Below are 25,808 nucleotides of genomic sequence, written 5' to 3' on the forward strand. Positions count from 1 at the left end.
GACACAGAGAAATGGGGTTTTTGTCCTCCCCCAGATACCGGATGGGATGGGGCCCACCCTCAACTTCCTGTTTAAAAACCCCCTCCCTCCTTCCGACCGTCCCTTCTCCACCATTTCCAGATCCCTTACCCCATCCAAAACCCTCATCCTCCGCGCCGCGCCGAGCCCCTCGCCCATGGCCGCCTCCGAGGACTACCTCCGGCGGTCCCTCGCCGAGAAGCAGACCGCCGTCGACGCCCAGTCCGAGGCCGTCCGGGCCCTCAAGGCCCTCCCCGGCGTCTCCGAGGACGAGATCGACGCCGCCGTCGAGGTCCTCAAGGCCCTCAAGGTCGAGCACGGCGCCGCCAAGAAGCAACTCCGGTCCGCCGTCAGCGGCAAGGTGGCGTTCCAGAAGGCCGTCGAAAACACGCTAAAGAGGAGGTTCTTCTTGATCCGCGGCTCCATGATCTCCGGCGAACCCCTCACCTACAGGCATCCTGGGAACGCCTTCAAGTCCAACGTCCTTGACTTTTGGCGCCAGGTAACGCTGTCAAAACCTTAGCCGTTGAGTAGCAGAGCTTTTACAAAATTGTACCAGCAAGTCCATCCGATCCAGTTCTCCCCACAAATGAGAAAACAAGTTTCCCCCATCGTGTGTCTAAAATGCTTATAGGTGATACTTAACGTTTGAACAAATTTCTATAACTAGTACCTGATAATTAGATTTTTTTTTCTTTATATTTAATATTGCATCAGTAGAAGCTTGCATTGATATTTAAACTCTTACATTCAGCAACAATGGTGATCATTTTTTGGGAATTTGTCTTTACATTTGATTCTTCTTGCTAGCATATACTGCTCGCCGCATCTTTTTCATCGATTTTGAATGCTGAGTTGTTCGTTTTATGCTGTTTAATTTTGAAAAGAGCGTATTATTTCTCATGATCGAATGCTTAATTATATGTTTGAACACTGTTTTATTTTGAAGGCAAAACATAACTTCTAGTACACAGAACGCTACAATAATATGTTTCATATGTTTTCTTTAGCACTTTGTTTTGGAGGAGTACATGATGCAGGTGGATCATCCCTGTGTCATTTCAGAGTACATGCTTCCTAGGTGAGATAATTTGCACATGATATGTACTTAATTAGCAGTGATTGGTGTCTGGTATAGTTGCTGTTCGATTATCTGTGGATTGTAGGTGTATGTGGCCAAAACAGCACAGGGTATTCCGGTGAATTTTAAGTACTTGTACGATTACAATGACGAGAAGTTCATTTGCAGCAGCGGACTAGGGTGGCATTTAGAAATGAGGTTTGTTTGCTTCCATTTTTTCCTTTACTGTGGGTATAATATTGTGCCTTTAGGCATAGAAGATCACATCGTGCAAAACTGCCGTGTGTAGTGAAGATCTGAGCTGCATTATCTTGTTATTGATTTTATGTGTTAAAAGTTGGTGTTTTAGTATACATCCAGGAACGATGATTCTTGGTGAATGTATTTCTTTCTTTTTGCTAAGAGAAGTGGATGCATTTCTTTAATGCTTGATCGCATACTAGGTCTCATCTAATTGATTTGTCAATTCTATGGGCTGAGCATCCCAAGTTAAATAAAGATGACTCTTTCATTGCTGTTTGCTCAGGTCCTAGTATTGGCATATGTGAACTTAACACGAGTTGATACCATGAATTTGAGGGCCTCATCCAATGAAATTATTGACTTGAACGATAGCATGCAGAAAGACTTAACATGAATTGGGAATTTGGGATAGTTAAGTTGTTGGCTTAACCTAATTAGATACAAAATATGGCTTCAGCGCAGTTAATCCTATAGGACTAGGCTAATTGGTTTTGTATCATATGAAAGATTTAGTTGTTACGAAATGAGTCTGCAAGCACATCTTTGAAAATTCAAATTTAAGCAACTTGCACATTTTATACATAAGGTTCTTAGTGTACTTTATGGGGATTGTGTTCTAATTTATCTAGTTGCTCTGAGAATCTTTCCTTAAAGATGAATATCGTTCCCTAATTTAAACCATGTCAAAGTCCTATTTATTCATTCTCTTTCCAAGTCTTGTAGAACCTTAGAGACTTGCTCTCGATTACATGCTCCTGAATTCCATAGCCATGTGGCCTTTTAGTTTTTTTTGGTAGATGACTCTCGCCTCTAGCTGAATTGGATAAAATCAATAGAGAGATGGCATTTGGTTATCAAATTTTGATGGACCATACCTTGATTCCTCAAGCTGATGCTATGTATATGGGAGAATGCTTGCCTTAGTTAAGCTCCACCTGTCTATGGACACCTATGCTTGATCTAATATTTGATAATCATTCAATATGCATATGTTAATGCAAATATATAAATTTTTGGTTCATACACAAATTGGGACAAAAAACAGAGACATCATGTGGATGGTGCTCTTTTCCCTCTTCTTTGACCACGGTTCTTTCTCTTGTTATCACTTCCACATTCCGTGTTCCTCTCTGATTTATGCAATTGAGGTGCTAATTTGGCTGGTCGAACATGGGTCAAAGCAAGCATTTTATATAATTCTACTTAAGCTATTGATAGTGGATTAGTTGGGATTGCATGCTCCAATTTGTTTATAGAGTATGCCTTGAATTATATAGACCTGATTGCTTACTTCAATGACAGACATGCTCAATTTCGTTAGTAATATAATAAGAGTTTCTTGGATGTTTTAATCTATCAAGGGTCAAGTTTATTATATCTCTTTTAACTCAAGGAAAGAAAAGAAAAAGTATTGAAAATTGGTGTTATATAGTCTGTGTACTTAAATAAATAAATTTAGTTATGCTCTTTCCTCCATGTTTTTCCGATTGTATACCTGCTCATTTGCTATCATTGCACCTTTTTCCACCAAAATTGAAAATGCCACAAAAAGAAGAGTCCAGTGTTATGTGGTGGCTAGTTATGAACACCCTTTTTTAGAAAATACGAGCCTTAGTTTATCACCTTTATGTCCTTGATCTTCGATGTTGTCTAGCTAGATGGTCAACTAATGTGCTATATCTTAATTTCTTCTCTCAAAGTAACATAGCAGTTAGCGTCAGTGCTCTCTCAAAGATACATACAAAAATGATATTTCAAGCTTTTGTACAACTTATATGAAACGACAACTTACAAATTTGAAAACAAATTGGCCGCAACTTGTAGATTTTAAATTCGGCGCCTTGGTTTTAGTCTCTTCTCATTTTTTAAAATTTACAATTATTTCCATAGATTTATTGCTTGTTCCATAAAAGTTAAGTAATCATGGTGTTTAACTGGCCAAGGGCAATTGGTGATAGTTTAGCTTTACAGCCTATTGTGATTTGACTGTTGTCTCTGTCTTGTGCTCTTCCTATTTTTATTGTATTTTAATTTTTTTTTATTTATTTTCCATGACTTTTTTTTTGCCTTTTTCCATCAAAGTTAGGTAATCAGGGTTGTCAAACGTCCAAGTGACCAATAGGTAATAGTTTAGTCGTAGAGCCTAGATGGCTGAATAGGCAGCTTCACTTAGTACAACAGTCAATCTTTCTCTGGTCTATTTACTTCATTTATGTCATTAGATTTTTCATTTTTGGCATTATATTTGACAAAATAGCATTTTAACACACATTCAGTAGTACAAGAAATATTTTGTATTACTACTCATCAGTAATAAACAACATTTTCAAGACATTCTGATTTGTAAAATTTGGATGCTACCCAGCGCATAAATAAGGAAAAGATATGGTAGCACATATTTGTATTGCTTTAGCTTGAATTTATAGATTGCTTGGCTTCTTGGTCATTTAACTTGTGAAAGATAGAACCCGGGTTTGTTGTTTCAAAATAAAAGAATTTTCCGAATGCCATATGGAAGTGAGATATTGCTTTGTATGTGTACTGATGTAGGACAACTTAGGGGATGACCTACAATAGCATGGTGGGAGGAATTGGCGAATAGCTAATTTGTTGCCTTGCTGTTCTATTGCAGAAAACAGGGCAGAAGCAAACACTTTAATGGATTGAAGGAAAGAGGGGAGCTTTCTAGGTCATCCTAGGGTTTAGAGATAGTGTTTGTTGTTAGAAAAAAAGTTTCAAGGGGTTTAGGATTAAAGGAGAAGGTTTTGATGTTGACTTGAAATTTAATTCAGGCAATAATACATATATTCACAGGTTTTTTTGAAGATAGGGAAAGACATGAGAAGTAAAGGAGTTGAGAGATGAAGAGGGAGAGGGGAATAGAGACACTAGAGGCAGGGCGAGAGAGGGAGGAGAGAAATCACTTTCACAAACTCATACAATACAACCCATGACCACCCTTTCGTTTGCCGATACACTATGCGACTTGGGGATGGAGTAACCTAATAAAAAGACATGCAAGGACCCACCGACCACATATATTGAAAAACATGTAACTTGGAACCCAAGTAACGTGTAGGTCAAGTAATTTAAGGGCCAATTTAATCTCATATCCATTTTTTTAATTAAATGTTAAACAAATAGAAACTTGATCCACGATTAATTTTGGACCATGCAAATAATTTGATGCTCCAAGTAGTTGGATGAGGGTTTAGATCATCATAATGGAAAAATTTGCCGCAGGATCTAGGCCCTTGACTTTATGATTCGTTTCCAGTGCATGGATCTCATGCTTGAGGTCTTGATGTTGCTTTGACACTTTTGATTCATCTCCAAGACTCGATGAGGGAAACTAATATAAAATTTTCTTGTGATTGTATCCTCAACTGGTTGTTTCTGTGCCCTTGGATCTTCAGCCACAAAAGCTTTTGATCATCTGATTGATGGTATTCTTTCATCAATACACAAATCAACAAGAAATAGATCGCTAAGATTCTTAGGATATGTGCACCTTCAATTGCAGGTTTGAAGGTTCGCCATTTGCCATATCTTCGTAACATATCTTCTGTGGAGACATTCTTGTTCTATGAAAATTTAATTGCAAGAACTTTTCTCTGGGGTGCTTCATTTCTTAATTTTTCGTACTTGTGATATTGCTGCTGCACAGCTGGAAGAAGCAGTGCAGGAAAACAGCAATGCTTGTAAATGTTTGGGAAACAATTAACTATTTGACAGTATGGATGAGGTACTTAACTGAATTATGAGGGAACAATAATAGATCAAATGGCGAACATTGTGCTCACTTTGTTGTGGAGCACGTTGTTAATGTAGCAGGCAACTGAGTTTTGATCACAAACCAACCCAGTTCTTAATTTAAGCTTCCCACCAAAAGTTCTTGGCGTAAACAATCATTATCAAATTTTACTGAATTAGCTGAGGATTGTTTGAAATTTAATGCATTTTTTATGTCCTTTCTGGTGATATAACTGTCAGCTTAAAGAACTGAATGAATGATTGCACTGTTTCCTCATTTTCTAAAATAGACATGTTCCCTCTGTAACATTGGAAAAGTGAATTCCTTGTTCTTTTTTTTTTGTGGCAAGGCTTCGCTTTATTATTCACCAGATTTGTTTCTCCCATATTGATTTTTGATATTTTGTCTGAGTATGAGATGATTTTGTGCTTTTTTCAGTTGAAGGAATATAAATGCAATAATTTGGACGAATAATTAAATATATTTGATGCTGTTCTCTTAATCCAAAAGCTATGCTAGTAGAAACCATGTGCGTTCTTTTTTGTGTTTACAGACTTACAGGCCTCTGTTTTATGTTCAACCATCCGTCTGACATAACTTATTTTCTATGATGAGTAGATTTCACCTTGCCAAGGTCTTTTCAGAGACGGCAATTTCACACTAGCTGAGATAGAGCACTTTGTGGATCATGAGGACAAATCCCACCCAAAGTTTGTTGATGTTGCCGGCCTGGAGTTTTTGATGTTCCCTAGGGAAGAGCAACTAGCAGGGAAATCAGTCAAGTCAATGGTCCTTGGTGAAGCTGTTTCAGAGGTTGGTTTCTTTGACTACCTTATTATCACCTTTGTGCTGATCGTTTCTTCCTTTACCTTTATTTTATTTTGACATCTCTATTCTTCATTTGGTTTAGTTTCCTTTAAACATTGTTTTAATTTCTTTTTATAGGCAACAATCAACAATGAGACACTTGGTTACTTCATAGGACGGGTGTATCTTTTCTTGACTCGTCTGGGAATTGACAAAGATAGATTGCGCTTCAGGCAGCATCTGCCAAATGAGATGGCTCAGTATGCTGCAGACTGTTGGGATGCGGAAATAGAATGCTCCTATGGTTGGATTGAATGTGTTGGGATTGCTGATAGGTCTGCTTATGATTTACTAGCTCATTTGGTACGTAATCAAGACCTGTTTGCACCTAAGAATGCCGTGATGAGTTCTGATTGTGACAAATTATAATCTTATGCACCTCTTACAAAACTATTCTTCTTTTAAACACGTGAGAGGACTAGTTAGCAATGCATTGGGTCAGGTTGATTTGTGATTGGATTGAATTTGGGTCGTCATCAAAACTCTCAGCCCATACAACCCACAACGTTTGAAAAGAATAAACCCATACCAACTCATTTATCATGGGACCTGTACCTGACATGCTATTAGGCTTCACTTGTTAGTTATGTATCTTATAACTGAAATGAGATGGGGTCAAGAAGAGGTATCTAGGGTGTGGCATTGAGAGTGAGGAGAGGAAATTAAGGTGTTGAAGAAAATGTGATAAATCTTGAACATGCTGTCTACTCCACTTTCCTCTGCAGTATTTTTTGTTTCCTCTCTTAACTATGAACATCCGCAGCTGGGGTTTCAAGGGCTTGCTCAACCTCTGTTAACCTGTTGGATCTGAGGCTGAAAACCAAACCTGTTTATTTTGGGCAAGTTGGGGCAGGTGTTGGTTGGTCTTCATCAGAAACTGCCACACCTATGAAGAGTAAATGGAAAACAATGTCGAATAAGAAACCAAACCTTATGTTATCTAAGACCAATATATAATGGTGCCCTTTTTACACTAGTTTGCAATTTTTCTACTAGTTTGCTTCATATGTAAATGGCCTTCAGATTTGCTTCTTTAGAACATTACAAGCTCATGGCTTTGTGCTTCTTTTCAAAAGTTGCTTGTTATTTTCATGTCTTGTCCAGCTTCATCTTAGCTATTGTTTACTTTTAGTTGCATAGAAACACAATCTTCTTATGTTTATGCATGCCACTCTTTTTGCCAGAGCTTTAGCTAAAGCTCTTCTTATCGACTACTTATTCAAGTTTTTATCTATCGGCTGATTAAAACTTCGTAGATTAATGTTGAAGTATGATGATTTTATTATGTTGTTCAACAGGAGAAAAGTCGTGTCTCAGAACCTAGAGAGGTGGAGGTGGGATTTTCTTTCCCACTTTTTTTTTTAATGTTTAATTCCGCATGTGGAATGGCAAATCACTGACCTCCATACTTTGCTGCAGAAGTTATGTTGCACTTTTTCTATCCATTGTCCGGAAGATACTGACGTTCCTATTTTCAACTTGCTTATTGTTTGATTTTTTTAAATAAATTTCAGAAGCTGGTTATTACCCCATCAGAAGAGCAACTAGGTCTTGCATTTAAGGGTAACCAAAGAATGGTGGTTGAAGCATTGGAGGTAACCTTTGCACATATTCCATGCTGCTAATTACTTTGCCTTTTCATTTATAGCTTCTGACAAGCTCTTTGGATAGGCCATGAGTGAAAAGAAGCGCTGGAAATGAAAGAAGCTCTGGATGATAAAGGAGAGGCGGACTTCCAAGTTTGTACACTTGGAAAATCTGTAAGGATCAAGAAAAACATGGTATCTATCAGTATGGAAAGAAAGGAGGAACATCAGACGGATTTTTATAACCTTTCAGTCATCACGCTATCTTTTTGTTACTGGACGAATAATCTACTGTCTCTTTGAGCATTCTTTCTACACAAGACCAAGCAAATCAGGGGATGTACAGCGGAATGTGTTCCGCTTCCCTCTTCTAGTGGCTCCAATTAAGTGCACGGTTTTCCCATTAATCAAGTCTCAACAGTTTGTTGAAGTGGCCAACCTCATAGCTAAATCACTAAAGGCGGCTAATATCTCACATGAATTAGATGTTACAGGTATGCCTTTAAAATATCAGCATCTGATAATAACTGAACTCCGGTTTTAGTCAGAATTCTGGAATGCCATTATTTCATAGGTTGTGGCAGGTAATGTTACTTCTCTTCCCATGGATTCTAAAAACAATCTTTCTTTTTTTTGCCAACTAATCCTACTGTTAAGTTCTACAATGTTTTATCATCAATTTGCTCCTAGACAGCTAGAACTTGGTTTGTGGATCGACAGTTTAGTAGATGATTGCATGACATTTAAATATACTGATTGTTGTGATTGTGCTGATGCAATGAAATATACAAGTCTACTTAACTTGAAACACTATACAGAAACAATAGCTTTTAAAGTAAGCTGCTTATAAATTACGATTTTGCTGGTGTTTTCTACAGGCAAGTCTATAGGGAAACGTTATGCCATATCGGATGAGCTTGGTGTCCCCTACGCCATAACTGTCGATTCGACTGCTAGTGTGACCATGCGTCAGAGGGACAGCAAGGAGCAGATCCGTGTAAGCATTGAGGAGGTGGTCTCAGTTGTGAAAAAAAGTCACGGTTGGGCAAAGCACATGGGCTGATGTGCTCTGTAGATACCCAACCCACGTTGCTACACATGCTGATGAGTTGTGAAGCGGCTTCTGACGGATGAAGTGATGAAAGCAATTCCTTATCTTGCTGAATTTTCAAACTACTGGAACTTATTAGGCTATTATATTTGTTAAACGGTTGCACACAAAATTGTGGTGATGATCTAAGAGAGTAATATTTTGCTATTTTGCACACAAAATTGTGGTGAAGCGGCTTCTGACGGATGAAGTGATGAAAGCAATTCCTTATCTTGCTGAATTTTCAAACTACTGGAACTTATTAGGCTATTATATTTGTTAAACGGTTGCACACAAAATTGTGGTGATGATCTAAGAGAGTAATATTTTGCTTTAATGTTCTCTGTTTTATCCACAAAAAAAAAAAAAAGGAAAAGTGCTGAGGCTGAAATTAAAAACTTCCGATACGAAAATCTCCCAGTTAATAAGCGCAGGCTAGGTCCTCATCTGCAACCAAGAGAAATTTAAAAGCAAAGGATAACTTTATATAAGGCCACAAAGGCTGCATAATAGGCAATGATACACCCAAAACCCTGTAAGGTGATTGTTGTACGTAGCCATATGAATCTAAATTATTTCCTTACATCAAAGTTAAATTGATATCCTGCACAAGCTTTTGACGGCAGCTTCTTATAGCCGGAAGATGTGCGGGTGACATACTCAACTTCAAGGCAATATTGAGGGCAGGCCATGGCTCTGGTGCCGCTTTGCAGCTCGGCGAGCAAGACCATGCCTCTTAGCATCAAACACCAAGCATGTAAAGAAAATAAACTGATTAGTTTCTAGCCGGTCCATGTATAATGATTGACATACCCGCATATGAGATGAGAGTAGTACCAGAAAGTAGGAGAAGCATCATAACTGAGAGTTTGGTGCTGGTCGTCTCTTCTAAGCTTGCTTTCAGACCTGGTAGATGGAGGTCAGGCTGGTATTTATAAGCCTGGTATGAATTTATGTTCTTAGTCCTAACACTAACGGATGATTAATTTGCCATGTCTGAGGCACAAAAAGTTCGACGATTCATCATGGAAATTCAATGGTGGATAGTGATGGCTAAGAGAAAGCATCAAGTTTCCTCGATGAGATGAGTGGTGGATTTTTCCAAATCTAACAATACTGTATATGATGTCCTGATAGATTTTGGTATCATCTTAGATTATCTTTAGAGAGCAAAATCAACATTTTCTTCGTTCTTCTTTGACTGTAGCAGCTATGGTGGACTTTGCTGGAGGGTTGACTGCATTCTGTATGATTTCATGTTGGATTCCGGGATCATCTCAGATTATTTTTAGAAAGCAAAATCAACCTTATCTTCATCCAGGGCAATTTGTTTTTTTTTTTTTTTTGGCCAAACAAAAGGGGAAGGGGGGAGGAAGGGACAAGCCCACCTCCGCGTAGCAGCCCCCACCCCGCCAGAAGAATATTCGATGCGGGAAGAAATGACCGTGTGTTGGGCACCCCGGCCGGTTTTACACTTTTACTCATACCCTCCCCACACGTGGTGTAATACCCAGCAAAAAAAAAAAAAAAAAAAGTGGTGGACGGGCCGGCCCGAAAAGACCGGGCCCATCCACTTATTACGATGGTGCCTAGGGCACGATCGTGGGAGAAGAAACACCAAAAAAAGGGGGGGGGGGGGGAAGGCAGCGGCGCTAGGGAGGTCGATCACCGGAGGAGGCCGACCGTCGGGGAAGATCGATCACCGGAAAAGGAAGGTTCCAAGATCCGACCGGTGGTTGAGGAAGCCATAAAGCCTTCCCCTTCGGCGAAGACCTCTCCCACAAATCCGGTGAAGCTCACGGATTCTCCACCGATTCCTCGCCGGAAGGGCCGCCGGAGCACCCCCACCGGACCGAGGTAAGCATGGTTTCTTCCTTTGTGTTTTATTTTCTGGATTTGGGGTGGCGTGGGTGAAGATTTGGCCGGTGAAATCGTCGAAGAAGGATCCGAAACAGGGGTACCCTGTTTCGGCTTCTCTTTACGGATCTTGCCGCCGGCCGCCGGGATGGCCGAGATCCATGGCGGGAAGGGGGTTGATCGGATCTGTGTGAGGGTTGGAGATGAGTTCCTAGGGTTTGTTGTGGATGGGGATGGTGAACCGAGGTCTTCTCCTTGTGGTTCCACCTACTTCCCCTCTTCCTCTCGTCGGTTGGCTGCCGGCCGGCGACGACGGAGAGGTGGCTGCCGTCGGGTGAAGGCCGAGCCACCATGTTCTTCCGTGGATGAAGGGGGAGGGGGAAGGGAGGAAAGAAGTCCATCTGTTGATGTTGGAGGGGGAGGAAAATCATGCCTGTTCTTGGGAGGAAGAAGAAGAAGAGATAGAAGAGGAGAAGAAGAAGAGATAGAAGAGGAGATCTCTTCTTCTCTCTTTCTCTTGGCCGGCCCCCATCGCCGGCGACTGCAATAGTGGCGGCCGGCGATGGTTCGGCTAGTGGGGTTGTCGGGTTGGGGAAGGAGAGGGCACAGCCACCATGGTTGTTGCCCTTGGATCAAAAAGGATTTGAGGAGGGAGATGTATTCCCAACCATGAAGAGAGAGAAATCATCCCTTTATGTTGGTCTCTTCATCGGGACCGGCCATCGTCGCCGGCATGGCTGCGGCCACGGCTGGCGACGACATGGGCCGATGGTGCAAGGTGGGAGTCGGGCCACCCCGACTGCCCTAGATCTGGAGGGATTGAGATGTTTGGGGACCTGGTGATGGACCCCATAGTAGATGTGAATTATGGTTTAGAATATTTAAATATTAAATAATTTAGTTTGTGATTTATAATTGATGTTGTAGGGAAAGAGTCAGCGGTGTCAGGAGGTTTTGATCAGGGGACTCAGCACCCCAGCTCGTAGGTTGTGATCCAGATCTGTATTTGAGTCTGTCTACAATTTCGGTAAGGATCCTTGTGCGCCGATCCTGCATGATATAATATTTTTTTATACTTAGATATGTATGATATGCTATAATCCAGATAAATCAAAAATTGTTTTATATTAAATTATATTTTGATCGTGTTGGCTTGTGGTTGATATTATGATCGTATTCGCTTGTGGTTGGTATTATGATGGATGCATGCATGCGCATAACTTACACCTACATAATTGGACTGATAGATGTGGTGCTCTAAACTAACTATGTAATATTGGTTGCCCCGTCACGGGCTGGAAACGTGACCGTGGTTAGTTTAAGCCGGAAATAAATATAAAGGAATTGATGTGTGGATGTAAACTGGATTGTATGAAAAGCGACTTTGGATTTATCTTGTTATTATGGCAGGCCCCGTCACTGGCTGAAAATGTGATACTTTGGCAGGCCCCCTCACAGGCTAGAAATGTGGAACTATAATGTGCAGGCCCCGCCATAGGCTGAAAATGTGATACTTTGGTAGGCCCCATCACAGGCTAGAAATGTGGAACTATATTGTGCAGGCCCTGCCACAGGCTGAAAATGTGATAATTTGGTTGCCCCACCACAGGCTGAGAAATGTGACCGAGATTTGACCCAAAGTCGGAAAGATAATTGATCCGGATCAAGTTAATATAGAATGGAAAGAAAAAGCATTGAAAACATTAATGAAGATTTATGAGCTATCGTATGCTATATCATTCTTGCGTGGTTGGACTTTCATTGATATTTGACGTACATACTTATATTGATTATTTGAGCCTTTTGATAGCCGGTTTATGATTTCATGAAATGTGCATCGATTTGTCGTGACTTTCAAATTCATATTATTATTGTGTTGGTATGGATGTGTAGGGATTCTTACTGGGCTGTAAAGCTCACCCCCTTTTCTTTTTTTTCTTTATCAGAGTTGCAGGATGCATAGTTTTGGATGGGATGGGCGCAGAGTGCGAGCACCAGAGTTATTAGTTAGTTAGTTGTTTATTCTTCTTTGATGTCGATGAACATTTGAAGAGCTCGTAATTGAACTAATTTGTTTATTTGGACATGTCGGATTTGTCTATTTGAATTTCTAGATTAATTGTGGATTTATTGGAATTTTTGTTAATCATAGGCCTTGCATGATCTTTAGGGCACTGCTCTAGGGCTCATGCGGCCGGTCGCGTACCGGACCCGGGAGCTGGGTTCGGGGCGTGACAGAGTGGTGTCAGAGCTTAAGGTTAAGGTATCCTAGGGTTTATGTTTAGGTGAGTATCAGTGAAGAATTATGATAGAAAAACTATCAGAGATTTGGTTTATAATCACTTGAGATTGTAACAAGAATGATATTATAATCTAAGGTTTAAGACCACTAGGGACTGTGGCCTTAGTGGCATTAAAGTTTGAGGTTTAAGATTATTGAAAAATGTGACCAGTTGGAATCTAAGCATATGTTTAAGATCACTAGGGATCGTGACAGAAATATATCATAGCTTAAGGTTATGACCACTTTGGACATGACAATTAACTTCAGTGCTTAAGCTGTAAGATCACTTGGCATTGTGATAAAATGTATGCATCGGTTTGGTTTTCGATGCATACGGAAGGAAAGTATAAATTGTCTTTGATCATGATAAGAGAGGTTTGACCTAAGATAAGTGTAGGTCAACAATGGCATATCGAGTATACCATGTTCAGATATTATTTAAATGATTTAAAAGTTCAAATTTGATTTGGGTTTTGATGTGATCATACTTTTGGTTTTGCTGCTAATTATTAGAGTGGGATTTGTACGTTGATTTAGTATTGGAGTAAGCTAAGGAGATTTCATAATATTGAAAGGAACGTTTTTCGAAGTTGAAAATGTATGTGGATTATATCTGGTGTTGGCATGTTGGATATTGCAAATAGGTCTATTTCCTATGGATGTATTTGATTATTTTGAGGCCATAGAGTATGCATATTGATGGGAGAATTCTAATTATTTGAATTCTCATGTTTGGATTGGGCTACTGGATTTTACTTATAATTGTAGAAGACTAATTGATGCGTTAATTTAAAACTCAAGCCTAGGTTTAAGATTTGAGCAGGAATCTTTTGTCATTATTGATGAAGCCACCAATAAATGTCATATTGAGTAGAGACTTCGGTCATGAGATGCTTACATGAATTATCATATATAGCATTACTGATGGATGTTAAGAATCTTGGTGAAGGAAGATCAGGAGATCGATCGAGTTAAATTCTAATCAGTGTATTGGTTCAATGACTTCTAACCCATTGAATTTGAAGTAAATTCTGTTGGAAGGAAAATCAATGTAGATCCAAACTTAGATATTTTGGATTCTAAGAAGGTTGTGGAGATCACATAGTGACCTTAAACTTGACTAAAGGATCGGGGGTTAGTTATGGTATGTACACTCTATATAAATTGAGGACAAAAAGATTTAAAGGTTTTGCTCTAGTTCTACTTGGAAATTTGAAATTTGGAGTTTCTTAGTCTCAATGCAAAGGGATACTTTAATCAGAAATCATTTTGCGACTTTAAAGAATTAAATGAATTAAATCAGAGTGTGCAGCGGAAGTGTGGTAGTTTGACTTATTTTGAAACTGGTTAAGATTATTAATATTTGATCTAAAAGGCATTATGATGAAATACTTGAGTTAGTTTCAGGAGAATGTTGTTGATTCTATGGATCTCTTATTTATTGGAATGATGTGGGAGAAAGAAAAGAAAAATGATTATAGAATATTAAGAGCATTTGATACTAAAGATTTCTCCTATCTCTGTCAAGCCAATTATGATCTCTGTGTAGAGTCAAGAGAAATTAATTTCTTTGGGATATAATTATGGCATTTTAATCCAAGGTTGGAAATTTGGAATTCTTTTGAAGGAGATCAAAAGAACTTACTACGTGTGGTAAATAGAAAGGATCAAGTTTTCAGATGCTGTGATTTTTGTATGTCAAAATCTTGAGAGTAGGTACTCTAAGAGGGAGACTATTTGAGATCTCAGGAATGATATGATGGATGTATATTTTTAAAATTTGAGACTTTAAATAAGTTAATTTCGAGGACGAAATTTTTTTTTAAGGGGGAGAGTATGTAATACCCAGCAAAAAAAAAAAAAGGTGGTGGACGGGCCGGCCCGAAAAGACCGGGCCCATCCACTTATTACGATCGTGCCTAGGGCACGATCGTGGGAGAAGAAACACCACAAAAAAAGGGGGGGGGGGGGGAGGCAGCGGCGCTAGGGAGGTCGATCACCGGAGGAGGCCGACCGTCGGGGAAGATCGATCACCGGAAAAGGGAGGTTCCAAGATCCGACCGGTGGTTGAGGAAGCCATAAAGCCTTCCCCTTCGGCGAAGACCTCTCCCACAAATCCGGTGAAGCTCACGGATTCTCCACCGATTCCTCGCCGGAAGGGCCGCCGGAGCACCCCCACCGGACCGAGGTAAGCATGGTTTCTTCCTTTGTGTTTTATTTTCTGGATTTGGGGCGGTGTGGGTGAAGATTTGGCCGGTGAAATCGTCGAAGAAGGATCCGAAACAGGGGTACCCTGTTTCGGCTTCTCTTTACGGATCTTGCCACCGGCCGCCGGCCGCCGGGATGGCCGAGATCCATGGCGGGAAGGGGGTTGATCGGATCTGTGTGAGGGTTGGAGATGAGTTCCTAGGGTTTGTTGTGGATGGGGATGGTGAACCGAGGTCTTCTCCTTGTGGTTCCACCTACTTCCCCTTTTCCTCTCGTCGGTTGGCCGCCGGCCGGCGACGACGGAGAGGTGGCTGCCGTCGGGTGAAGGTCGAGCCACCATGTTCTTCCGTGAATGAAGGGGGAGGGGGAAGGGAGGAAAGAAGTCCATCTGTTGATGTTGGAGGGGGAGGAAAATCATGCCTGTTCTTGGGAGGAAGAAGAAGAAGAGATAGAAGAGGAGAAGAAGAAGAGATAGAAGAGGAGATCTCTTCTTCTCTCTTTCTCTTGGCCGGCCCCCATCGTCGGCGACTGCAATAGTGGCGGCCGGCGATGGTTCGGCTAGTGGGGTATTGTCGGGTTGGGGAAGGAGAGGGCACAGCCACCATGGTTGTTGCCCTTGGATCAAAAAGGATTTGAGGAGGGAGATGTATTCCCAACCATGAAGAGAGAGGAATCATCCCTTTATGTTGGTCTCTTCATCGGGACCGGCCATCGTCGCCGGCATGGCTGCGGCCACGGCTGGCGACGACATGGGCCGATGGTGCAAGGTGGGAGTCGGGCCACCCCGACTGCCCTAGATCTGGAGGGATTGAGATGTTTGGGGACCTGGTGATGGACCCCATAGTAGATGTGAATTATGGTTTAGAATATTTAACTATTAAATAATTTAGTTTGTGATATATAATTGATGTTGTAGGGAAAGAGTCAGCGGTGCTAGGAGGTTTTGATCAGGGGACTCAGCACCCCAGCTCGTAGGTTGTGATCCAGATCTGTATTTGAGTCTGTCTACAATTTCGGTAAGGATCCTTGTACGCCAATCCTGCATGATATAATATTTTTTTATACTTAGATATGCATGATATGCTATAATCCAGATAAATCAAAAATAGTTTTATATTAAATTATATTTTGATCGTGTTGGCTTGTGGTTGATATTATGATCGTATTCGCTTGTGGTTGGTATTATGATGGATGCATGCATGCGCATAACTTACACCTACATAATTGGACTGATAGATGTGGTGCTCTAAACTAACTATGTGATATTGGTTGCCCCGTCACGGGCTGGAAACGTGACCGTGGTTAGTTTAAACCGGAAATAAATATAAAGGAATTGACGTGTGGATGTAAACTGGATTGTATGAAAAGGGACTTTGGGTTTATCTTGTTATTATGGCAGGCCCCGTCACAGGCTGAAAAATGTGGTACTTTGGTAGGCTCCCTCACAGGCTAGAAATGTGGACCTATAATGTGCAGGCCCCGCCACAGGCTGAAAATGTGATACTTTGGCAGGCCCCCTCACAGGCTAGAAATGTGGAACTATAATGTGCAGGTCCCGCCACAGGCTCAAAATGTGATACTTTGGTAGGCCCTCATCACAGGCTAGAAATGTGGAACTATATTGTGCAGGCCCTGCCACAGGCTGAAAATGTGATAATTTGGTTGCCCCACCACAGGCTGAGAAATGTGACCGAGATTTGACCCAAAGTCGGAAAGATAATTGATCCGGATCAAGTTAATATAGAATGGAAAGAAAAAGCATTGAAAACATTAATGAAGATTTATGAGCTATCGTATGCTATATCATTCTTGCGTGGTTGGACTTTCATTGATATTTGACGTACATACTTATATTGATTATTTGAGCCTTTTGATAGCCGGTTTATGATTTCATGAAATGTGCATCGATTTGTCGTGGCTTTCAAATTCATATTATTATTGTGTTGGTATGGATGTGTAGGGATTCTTACTGGGCTGTAAAGCTCACCCCCTTTTCTTCTTTTTCTTTATCAGAGTTGCAGGATGCATAGTTTTGGATGGGATGGGCGCAGAGTGCGAGCACCAGAGTCATTAGTTAGTTAGTTGTTTATTCTTCTTTGATGTCGATGAACATTTGAAGAGCTCGTAATTGAACTAATTTGTTTATTTGGACATGTCGGATTTGTCTATTTGAATTTCTAGATTAATTGTGGATTTATTGAAATTTTTGTTAATCATAGGCCTTGCATGATCTTTAGGGCACTGCTCTAGGGCTCATGCGGCCGGTCGCGTACCAGACCCGGGAGCTGGGTTCGGGGCGTGACACGTGGGCCGGCTCGGTGACCCCTCTGGGCTCCGACACGAACCCTCTATGTGAGTTCGTTCAGGACAATTTAGTTCATTTGAGAAACATTTTCCTTGAATGGAATTACAAAATTGATGCTGCTCTGTATTTATATATTTTAGAGGTTTAGCATGTAATGCTTCATATATTTGACATCTGATTGATATGATGCTGTTTATATTTTGCATCTAATGTTCGCATGAGCTTGCAATACATCATCCGGGCCCATAGTCGGCTCTACTTTCTCTCTCGGGCATTGGTATGTATTGCATAGGATATCTCTCGTTTGGATGAATACCCTCAAATTTTGGTGTGAATAATGTGGATTGTACTAGTCAGCCGAGTTCTTATTCGAAATAGAGACCGTCTGCATAGCCGATCATTTTCAGTCTCATTTGATGGAAGATTATCATTCCTTCATCTATAGATTCAAACGAGTCATAAAAAATAATTTATATGCACATACCACTCTATCAAGAAATAGATTTAATCTATTATTCGATTTTCAGCCCTAGTTTAACAGAAGCTCGTACCGTGCTTATTTCTTTTCGGCCATGGCCAGGTGAAATTATTAGATGGACTAGGTACATCATAGATCTAGGATGAAGAGAGTCTAGCTAAGATGATTTCACCCTAGCTCTGTGATGGATCCGATCCACCTAATAATTTCTCCATGGCCAGACCTAGGCCTCCCTTGTCTTTTTGGGCTTGGCTTTCCATTGTGAGCACATATTGTGCTCTCGAATGATAAACCCAAGCTATAGTAATTAAGGCTGCAAATGGGTCGAGTCGACTCGTGACCCGATCCGATCCGACCCGATCCATTTTGGAGGATCCGTGGTGCCGGGTCGGATTCTAAAATTGAACCCGTCCTATTTTCGGATCGGGTTTAGATTTACTAAATTTAGATCCGACCCGATCCAAACGGTCCATATATAAAATATTAAAATATTATTATAAATAATAATTTTCACACACCTAAAATAATAAATGCTAGTATTTGTGGTTACTGTTTATTACACCTAAACCTAAAAAATGCGTTGATTTTGTGGCCGTGGATCCCTCCCTCTCCTTCCCAGGCCGCTCCCCGCGGATGGATTCCTTTCCTTTGCCTTAAAGGATGTTGGAGCCAAGAACGATCATGCATGGGCTCCTCTCCTCTTCCAATCTCCATGCAGCCAATGGAGACTCGACACGTTCAGAAGTAAACAAATCTTGTCCCTGCGTCATGTCCCTCTCGGAGTTTCTCCTTGTGCCTTTTTTTTTTGGGTAGAACCTTGTGCCTTTCCTTTCTCCATGTCTTTCAAACACTAGGCTTTTCAGAGGATCACTAGGCGTTTCAGAGGATGTTGGAGTTTTCGAGCGTAGCATCACTAGGCCTTTCAGAGGATCGCATAGTAGCAGCCCTGCACCCTCGCTAGCCCGATCCCACCTTTCTGATGATGATGGCCGGCTAAGGCTCCGGGCTACGGACGGACAAGGCAGCAGGGCTTGGACCGGTCCATTGCTAACCCAACTCTCCACCCAGCGACAAGAGAAGCCGAGACAGAGAGAAATGGGGTTTTTGTCCTCCTCCCCTCCTGCCCTCGTCCTGCTCTTGCTCTCCTCTTTCCTCTTCCTCCACCGCCTCCCCCTCGCCGGCGCCGCCGACATCCCCCTGGGCTCCACTCTCACCCCCTCCAACTCCTCCTCCTGGACCTCCGAGAGCAGGACCTTCTCCCTTGAGAAGATTTATTGCCCTAGACGATAACACTACGAGCACCTCCCACGGCGGAGGCCATTCATGCTGCTCAACGAGAATGATTGAGTTTTCTGAGAAGAAGGATGTGATCATGCGGTTAGGGGAAGATTTATTTTATTTTTGTAATTTATTTCCATTAGGACAGCTGGACGGATGGCCTATTTCGGTGCATGACTCGGCCAGGATGAAGAAGGGATGGCCCGTGAGCGAAAGTTTTTTTTTGAAGTTTCGAGGTTCCGCATCCATCTCAGGACCCCATTATCTCAGGGGAACAGGATGGGATGTCTGGGACGCCTAGCTCCTGTTTTATCCTTCGCATGAAAGAAGGATTCGCCTTCAGGAAAAAAAACAAAAATCACCTTTCTTTGGATCGCCTATTTTAGACAATCAATTTCAAGCAGCGTTCCAGAATTTTATGCTCACAAATCAATCTAATTGATCGATATTATGCCATCTTAATTTTTTGAGTAATTTAAATATAAACTACAATTTCATATGCATATAATTTTGAAATAAAAAAAATACATAGTTACAAGTTCATTTCTAGCATCTCTAAGGATAAATATTGCATATATTATTGATATTTAATTAGCTTAAGCTTTTGTAGGCCACTTCAACAAGATACTTGAGACCCTTCCTATAAGTAGAGGGTACAATCTTCTGGAAGGTTGCAGCAGTTGCACTTGGGTGGCAGCTTCTCATTGCCAGAAGATGTGACGCCTTCACGACAAAGTAGACTGCATGGCGCGGCGCCCACGCTGATTTGCACCTCCCAAAACAAGCCTATATGTTTTTTGTGGCATCAAACAACAAAAAGGAAAAGCAATAAATGAGTTTGTTTCTAGGCTTATAGTTATTCCACACACATAAATACATATACTGCCAGGGGAATGGACTAAATACCAGATAGCGGGAGAAGCAATACAACTAAGGGTTTAGTGCATGCCATGTCTTCATTTGAGCTTCTACCAAGGTCTGGGAGATATGGAGGTATGACTGGCATTTATAGAGAAGGGCCTGAAATGAATTCATGGTCTTGTTTCTAATGTGAATGAATGATTGATAAATCTCACTTCCTTGCCGCTCAACCTATTCTTTATTTTGATTACATACAGGATATTAAATCGCATGAAAACAAACAAGCAGCAAACTGAGTCAGTTGGAATGATTTAAGATGGAGCGAGTCCAAATAGACGCCAACTTTGGTCGGAGTTCTTGGCTTGCAACCGAGCCCACTGAGTCCCCGCCGGGGTTCGGGCCATGGAGCCCCCAGATACCGGGTGGGATGGGGCCCACCCTGAACTTCTTGCTTAAAAACCCCCTCCCTCCTTCCGACCGTCCCTTTCAAAAACATCCATCATGCACCGTTCCTTTTACAGGATCGGCAGGGATTAGGTATTGTTGTGTTTCAATTTAGGACGTCTCAAATCTGGACCTAGATTAATACTTCTTAGGGGCGTAAATAGGTAAGATCGGAGCGGGACACGAGTAACCCCGACCCCACTCAGTTTCTTGTTCGGGGTCTAATTTTGGACCCAAACTCAACTCAATAGAAGATCGGGGCGGGTGGGGGTTTCATGTTCACCTACCTCATGTCATCACATGTTAAGACAAAAAAAATGCATGACTCTAAGGAAGATTGCTGGAAATGTAAGGTTATGAAATTTAATAAAGAGTCCCAAAAAAAATACCATACCTTTTTTTTTAATATACTTCACATCTCTTTCTCATTTACTTCAAGCTCCCACTTGCCTAAATTGCATACTCCCAGAATCAAGCCTTTAACAAAATTGAAGCCAATCAGAAATAGAATCAAACTTCCAACTAAGACCAAATTCTCTCCATGACAAATCTCAACAAATCAACATCTTACCACCATCTTGTTCTCCTGAGAAATTCAAGATTTCTAACAGGATTACAAAAATAAAAATGTGATTATATAATTGACATACCTTAGTCATCCAAACTTCTTCACTTCCGCATGCATCCCGCTCAACACTTGCGCAGCAATGATATATAAAAAGTCAGAAGGATTAAGATTGCATTAGTGACAATTGATTTACGTCATATAGGCCTTTTGTTTCTTTGTTTGATATATCAGGTCAGTTGTGTTCAGAGTCTCAGTTCACTAAGATCTATAGTATTTAGAGTATCTGGGAGCTCATCGCTTAACAGGCTTCTTCCACCCAAAAGTCCAACAGTACCAAAAAAAAAGGCCTCAGTTCTCCCAAATACAATCTCACTCTTGCTGGAAAATTGATTTTCAGTTCAAACAACAAGGGTTGTACTTCATTGATTTTCAGTTCAAACAACGAGGGTTGTACTCCAACCCAGACCACATGGGACAGCTCCAAGTTTTTTAATATGGCAATTTTATTTCGACTGAGACAACTTCCATGCATGCTGAAAATTAAGATTTAGATACGAGCTCTGCAGACTTTCATAAGAAAAAAAATCTCATTTGCTTACCAAAGATTATATGTTTGTTTTTTTTCCCCAAGAAATGCTAAACAATTTACAAGATGTTAAGAGAAATAACAACAGATGCAATACTGCATCGAAAGATATAACCCAAGTACAGGCAACCACCCAATGAACATGGATGTATATCATGAGAAAAAATCGGAAACTGTGGTAATTGGTAAATCATACCGACCCTATACATCATAACAACCCTAGAGACTCCATCATTCCCCCTCAACCATTTCCAGTAATCTTTTCTTAAGACTTTCTGTTTTACCGCGCATACAGAGAATACTTACATCTGACACCAAATTTTCCATTCACTCCACTTCCAACTTCTCTTTTTAACCTTCTATTCCATAAACACTTCATCATCAGGCAAACAAACTGTCAAAAGTGAGTACCTAACATGCAGAGAGATCTTACCCCTCTCCACGTGCAGTTTTGCTCCAGAGACCACCCAGTAACCAGGCATATCCTGCGGACCCCGCACCATCTCAGTTGTATCAACTAATTTAAGAAGCTTCGGAGTCTGTATTGGAACTGGAGGTCCACCAGGATATACTGCTGAGTTGATGTTCACGTCTGCAGGCCGAGGTGGCTGCTTTTGGAAGGCAGCAGTAAAGTGGGTGCTGATCAGTGTTGAGATGAGGCCAGATTTTTGAGCCAAGCCAGGAGATCCCCCCCACTCTGGATTCTTGACCAGCGTAGCATTAGTAACAGTTGAGAAGTGTAGGCGAAGGAAAAGGACTTTCTTGAGGCCATGGTGCGCTACATGCAACTGATCCCCAGTGACGATTGAGAAATCACTAGATTCAACAGGGGCAGTGCAGATGTGGGAAAAGTGTCTCCATTGAAGAGGTTCGTAGTATTTGCGATCATGTGATTCATGAGAGGAGCTGTTGGTGGGGTCATCCTGGAGCTCAAAGATTCGAGGAAGAGAAGACAGATGTTGCAGATGAATTGCTAAGCTGTTGCTTCTCCTCCCTTCCAAGTACAAGCGAAGGCCAGTCACTGGCCTCTTGCCTACGTCAACCTGCATCACAGCCGACTCAGAAACCTATATGAATAGAACCCTATTATAGTATACATTAGGGTGGTTCTATATACACCCCCCCTATTGCTAAGGACACCCCCCCAAAAACCAAAAAAAAAAATACCCAAACTAACCTTTAGTGTAATTACCATATTGCCCTTGAAATTTTCTCAGTACACCCCCCCTTCCTCCTCCTCCGTTTCGTTTTGAAAAGAAAAAAAAAAACACCGCCTCCTCCTCCTCCTCCTCCGCCTCCCCCTTCACCCCTCCGCCTCCTCCTCTTCCTCCCCCTCCCCCCTGCGCCCGCTTCCTCCTCCTCCCCATCCCCCACCTCCCCGTCTTCCTTCCTCCTCCTCCCCATCCCCCACCTCCCCTCCACCTCCCCTCCACCTCCCCGTCCTCCTCCTCCGCCTCCCCCTCCTCTTCCTCCCCCCTCCCCCCTGCGCCCGCTTCCTCCTCCTCCCCATCCCCCACCTCCCCGTCTTCCTTCCTCCTCCTCCCCATCCCCCACCTCCCCCTCCACCTCCCCGTCCTCCTCCTCCGCCTCCCCCTCCACCTCCCCTCCACCTCCCCGTCCTCCTCCTCCGCCTCCCCCCTCCTCTTCCTCCCCCCCTCCCCCCTGCGCCCGCTTCCTCCTCCTCCCCATCCCCCACCTCCCCGTCCTCCTTCCTCCTCCTCCCCATCCCCCACCTCCCCCTCCACCTCCCCTCCACCTCCCCGTCCTCCTCCTCCGCCTCCCCCTCCACCTCCCCTCCACCTCCCCGTCCTCCTCCTCCGCCTCCCCCCCTCCCCCCGGTTTTCTTCTTCCTCCCCGTCCTCCTTCCTCCTCCTCTTCCTCCCCCCCTCCCCCCTTCCGGCGGGTGTTTTGGAGGGGAAGAGCGGGGTGGGGGGGGGGGGGGGGGGGGTTTGGGGGGTGTAGAGAGCAATTTAGGTGAGGGGGTGGGGAGGGTGGGCGGTAATTTAGGAATTTTTAATTTTTTAGGGGTGTCCTTAGCAAATGGGGGGGGTGTAGAGAGTATTTAATTTTTTTTTAATTTTTGGGGGGTGTCCTGAGCAATAGGGGGGGTGTATATAGAACCACCCTATACATTAGCAGGAAACAGTAGAGATTGTGAATGTGAATTACCAATTATAGACAACAGCTATAACAGGTTTTACTGTGACTTCTAGTTTGAGGGTTTTTCACTGTTTTCTAATTCTCATTTGAGAAAAATATTCCAGAACAACAGGTTATATCTTACTGCAGAACTGGAACTCCTTGAAACTGCATTGAAAATTTCAGAAAAGCTACAGTTTGCATAATATCACATCCATAAGGCGAAGGATTAATGGATTTTACCTTAAAAATAGATTCCACTTGCCATTTGACTAGTTCAATGAACATCAACTTTGTCAGAACCAAGGTTCATCGTACCGGTACCGAACCTGTACCGGTGCCACACTAGCATAGTATCGATACAGTACGGTATGGATTTTTTTTTGGTGTAACGAGGGTCGGTACGCCACTGGTACCGGTACCGGTACCGGATCGATATGACATAGTACGTCCGGTACCATCCGGTATGGTACGGTACGACATACCATGGTCAAAACACAAATTTTAGCTCAAAATCCAATTAAACAAATTTGAATGCCATGAATAGAAAAAGATGATGACAGTCTCTCCATTAAAGTTTCATCATAATCATTCATGGTTAATGCTTAAATATAGCCTCCTCAGCGGAGGCAGCTGCTTAATCTTAAGATAGGATTGCAGCCCTTAGTTTGCTGCTGGATGGAATCACATGATTGAATTTAACTATAAAGCCAGGAGTGAGTAAAATACACAGGCCATGAGTGAATGTGAGTGAGCTATTTACCAAGTTCTTGAGTTGATTAATCTCCTGGTCATGGTATGCTGTACCGATCGGTACAGATCGGTACCGGACGTACCGTATCCGTGCCGATGGATACCGGTATCGGTACGCCAGTATCGGTACGTCTGACGTACCGCGTACCGTACCGTACCGATATTCGGTACGCTTATGCTAATGCGGCACCGGTACGGGGTTCGGTACCGGTACGGCGAACCTTGCTCCTGGTTTTCCTCCTAGGAAGAGGGTGCCAAGTCTGAGAACATTTTTATATGGTCTTAAAGATAGTACTATTTCCCCTGACATCTTGAGTAATATGTAACTCACACTGCATTAATGAGCACATCATGGAGAAAGGGATGTTTGTTACTCTACTTGCATGAGACATTTTCTAGCGGTGTTTTTCAAAGGTGAAAAACTAAAATGGCCTATATGTGCAAAAAAACCAATATTCACCACTAAAATCATAAAATAGAACACAAGAAGAGAATGATCCCGAGAGTCAATAAAATTAAATCATTACCACATTAGTATTGACATAAAGCTTAGGACCCATGATGGTGAACTGTAGATGTGCACTGCTCTGTTGCTTTCGCTGAGGTCCAAGTGGAAGGTCACCAAAAACAGGGGCCCATTGCCTTGGTAACTGAAACTCCAAAAACTGATGAAGTTCTGTAACTGGTGGTTTATCTGTTAACAGAGAAAAATATTATAAATTCAGATTAAGCACAAGTCAGCAGTAAAAGAGAGGAACTATGACATGGTATTGTATGTGGTGGGAGACGAATTTTAATTTCCTTTGTTTGGCCATGATATAGCGGAGCTAAAAAAAGCTTTTAGTGAAAAACTTGATTTGGACGCAGATTTTAAATCAGTTGTTTGACATCCTATTAGTGTAAAACAAACTTTTTTGATACCCTCTATATTCCTCACAATCCTCCAATGCAGGAGCATATGTCATTATGCAAATATGAGGTCCAGACAATACAGCCTTTCACATTACCAAGGAGAATAGCTCCTCCTATTACAAGGAGAAAAATTGTTGGTAAGAATGCAAAAATGCACATAATAAATGAACAACGGAAGAAGCCAGATACACGGTGATGATATAAAAGTGGTGTGGACATTTAGGTAATAATAAATATCCATCATCAATGCAGGTTAATTTTATGCATAATTTTAGTGAATAGGCAGTCAAAGAACACTTGTGAATGGGGTTCCAGATAACCCTATGCATTCTCTATTAGCTAACAACTGGGATGACAAAATGGCCTAAATTCTTGGAATTTGCCCTTGATACGTGCCATCCATCATGAGGGTTATTTCATCTGCAAGACATTGTGATAACTTGCTATCTACATTAATTTTGACTACACCTTCATAATAGTGTAAAACCTCAGAAGT

General features: G+C 41.9%; 1 protein-coding gene, 1 long non-coding RNA gene and 1 pseudogene across 2 annotated transcripts; 1 reads left to right on the forward strand and 2 right to left on the reverse strand.

The window, feature by feature from the left end:
• The first annotated feature begins 89 nt into the window (after positions 1-89).
• On the forward strand, positions 90-8,806 carry LOC120108411 (annotated as a pseudogene).
• A 296-nt stretch (positions 8,807-9,102) lies between these two features.
• Positions 9,103-9,634, reverse strand: LOC120108405. The gene is made up of 2 exons (XR_005509773.1): positions 9,477-9,634; positions 9,103-9,374 (listed from the first exon to the last, which is right to left on the reverse strand). It is a non-coding gene; the product is annotated as an uncharacterized LOC120108405 (long non-coding RNA).
• An 11,861-nt stretch (positions 9,635-21,495) lies between these two features.
• LOC103717177 (MACPF domain-containing protein At4g24290-like) lies at positions 21,496-25,102 on the reverse strand. Its single transcript, XM_008805466.3, has 2 exons — positions 24,928-25,102; positions 21,496-22,551 (listed from the first exon to the last, which is right to left on the reverse strand). Exons 1-2 carry the CDS (start codon positions 24,958-24,960, stop codon positions 21,868-21,870), a joined length of 717 nt encoding a protein of 238 aa, XP_008803688.2. The 5' UTR covers positions 24,961-25,102; the 3' UTR covers positions 21,496-21,867.
• Between the last annotated feature and the right edge of the window lie 706 nt (positions 25,103-25,808).

This window comes from Phoenix dactylifera, unplaced genomic scaffold (assembly GCF_009389715.1).
Source record: "Phoenix dactylifera cultivar Barhee BC4 unplaced genomic scaffold, palm_55x_up_171113_PBpolish2nd_filt_p 001323F, whole genome shotgun sequence".
NCBI lineage: Eukaryota > Viridiplantae > Streptophyta > Magnoliopsida > Arecales > Arecaceae > Phoenix > Phoenix dactylifera.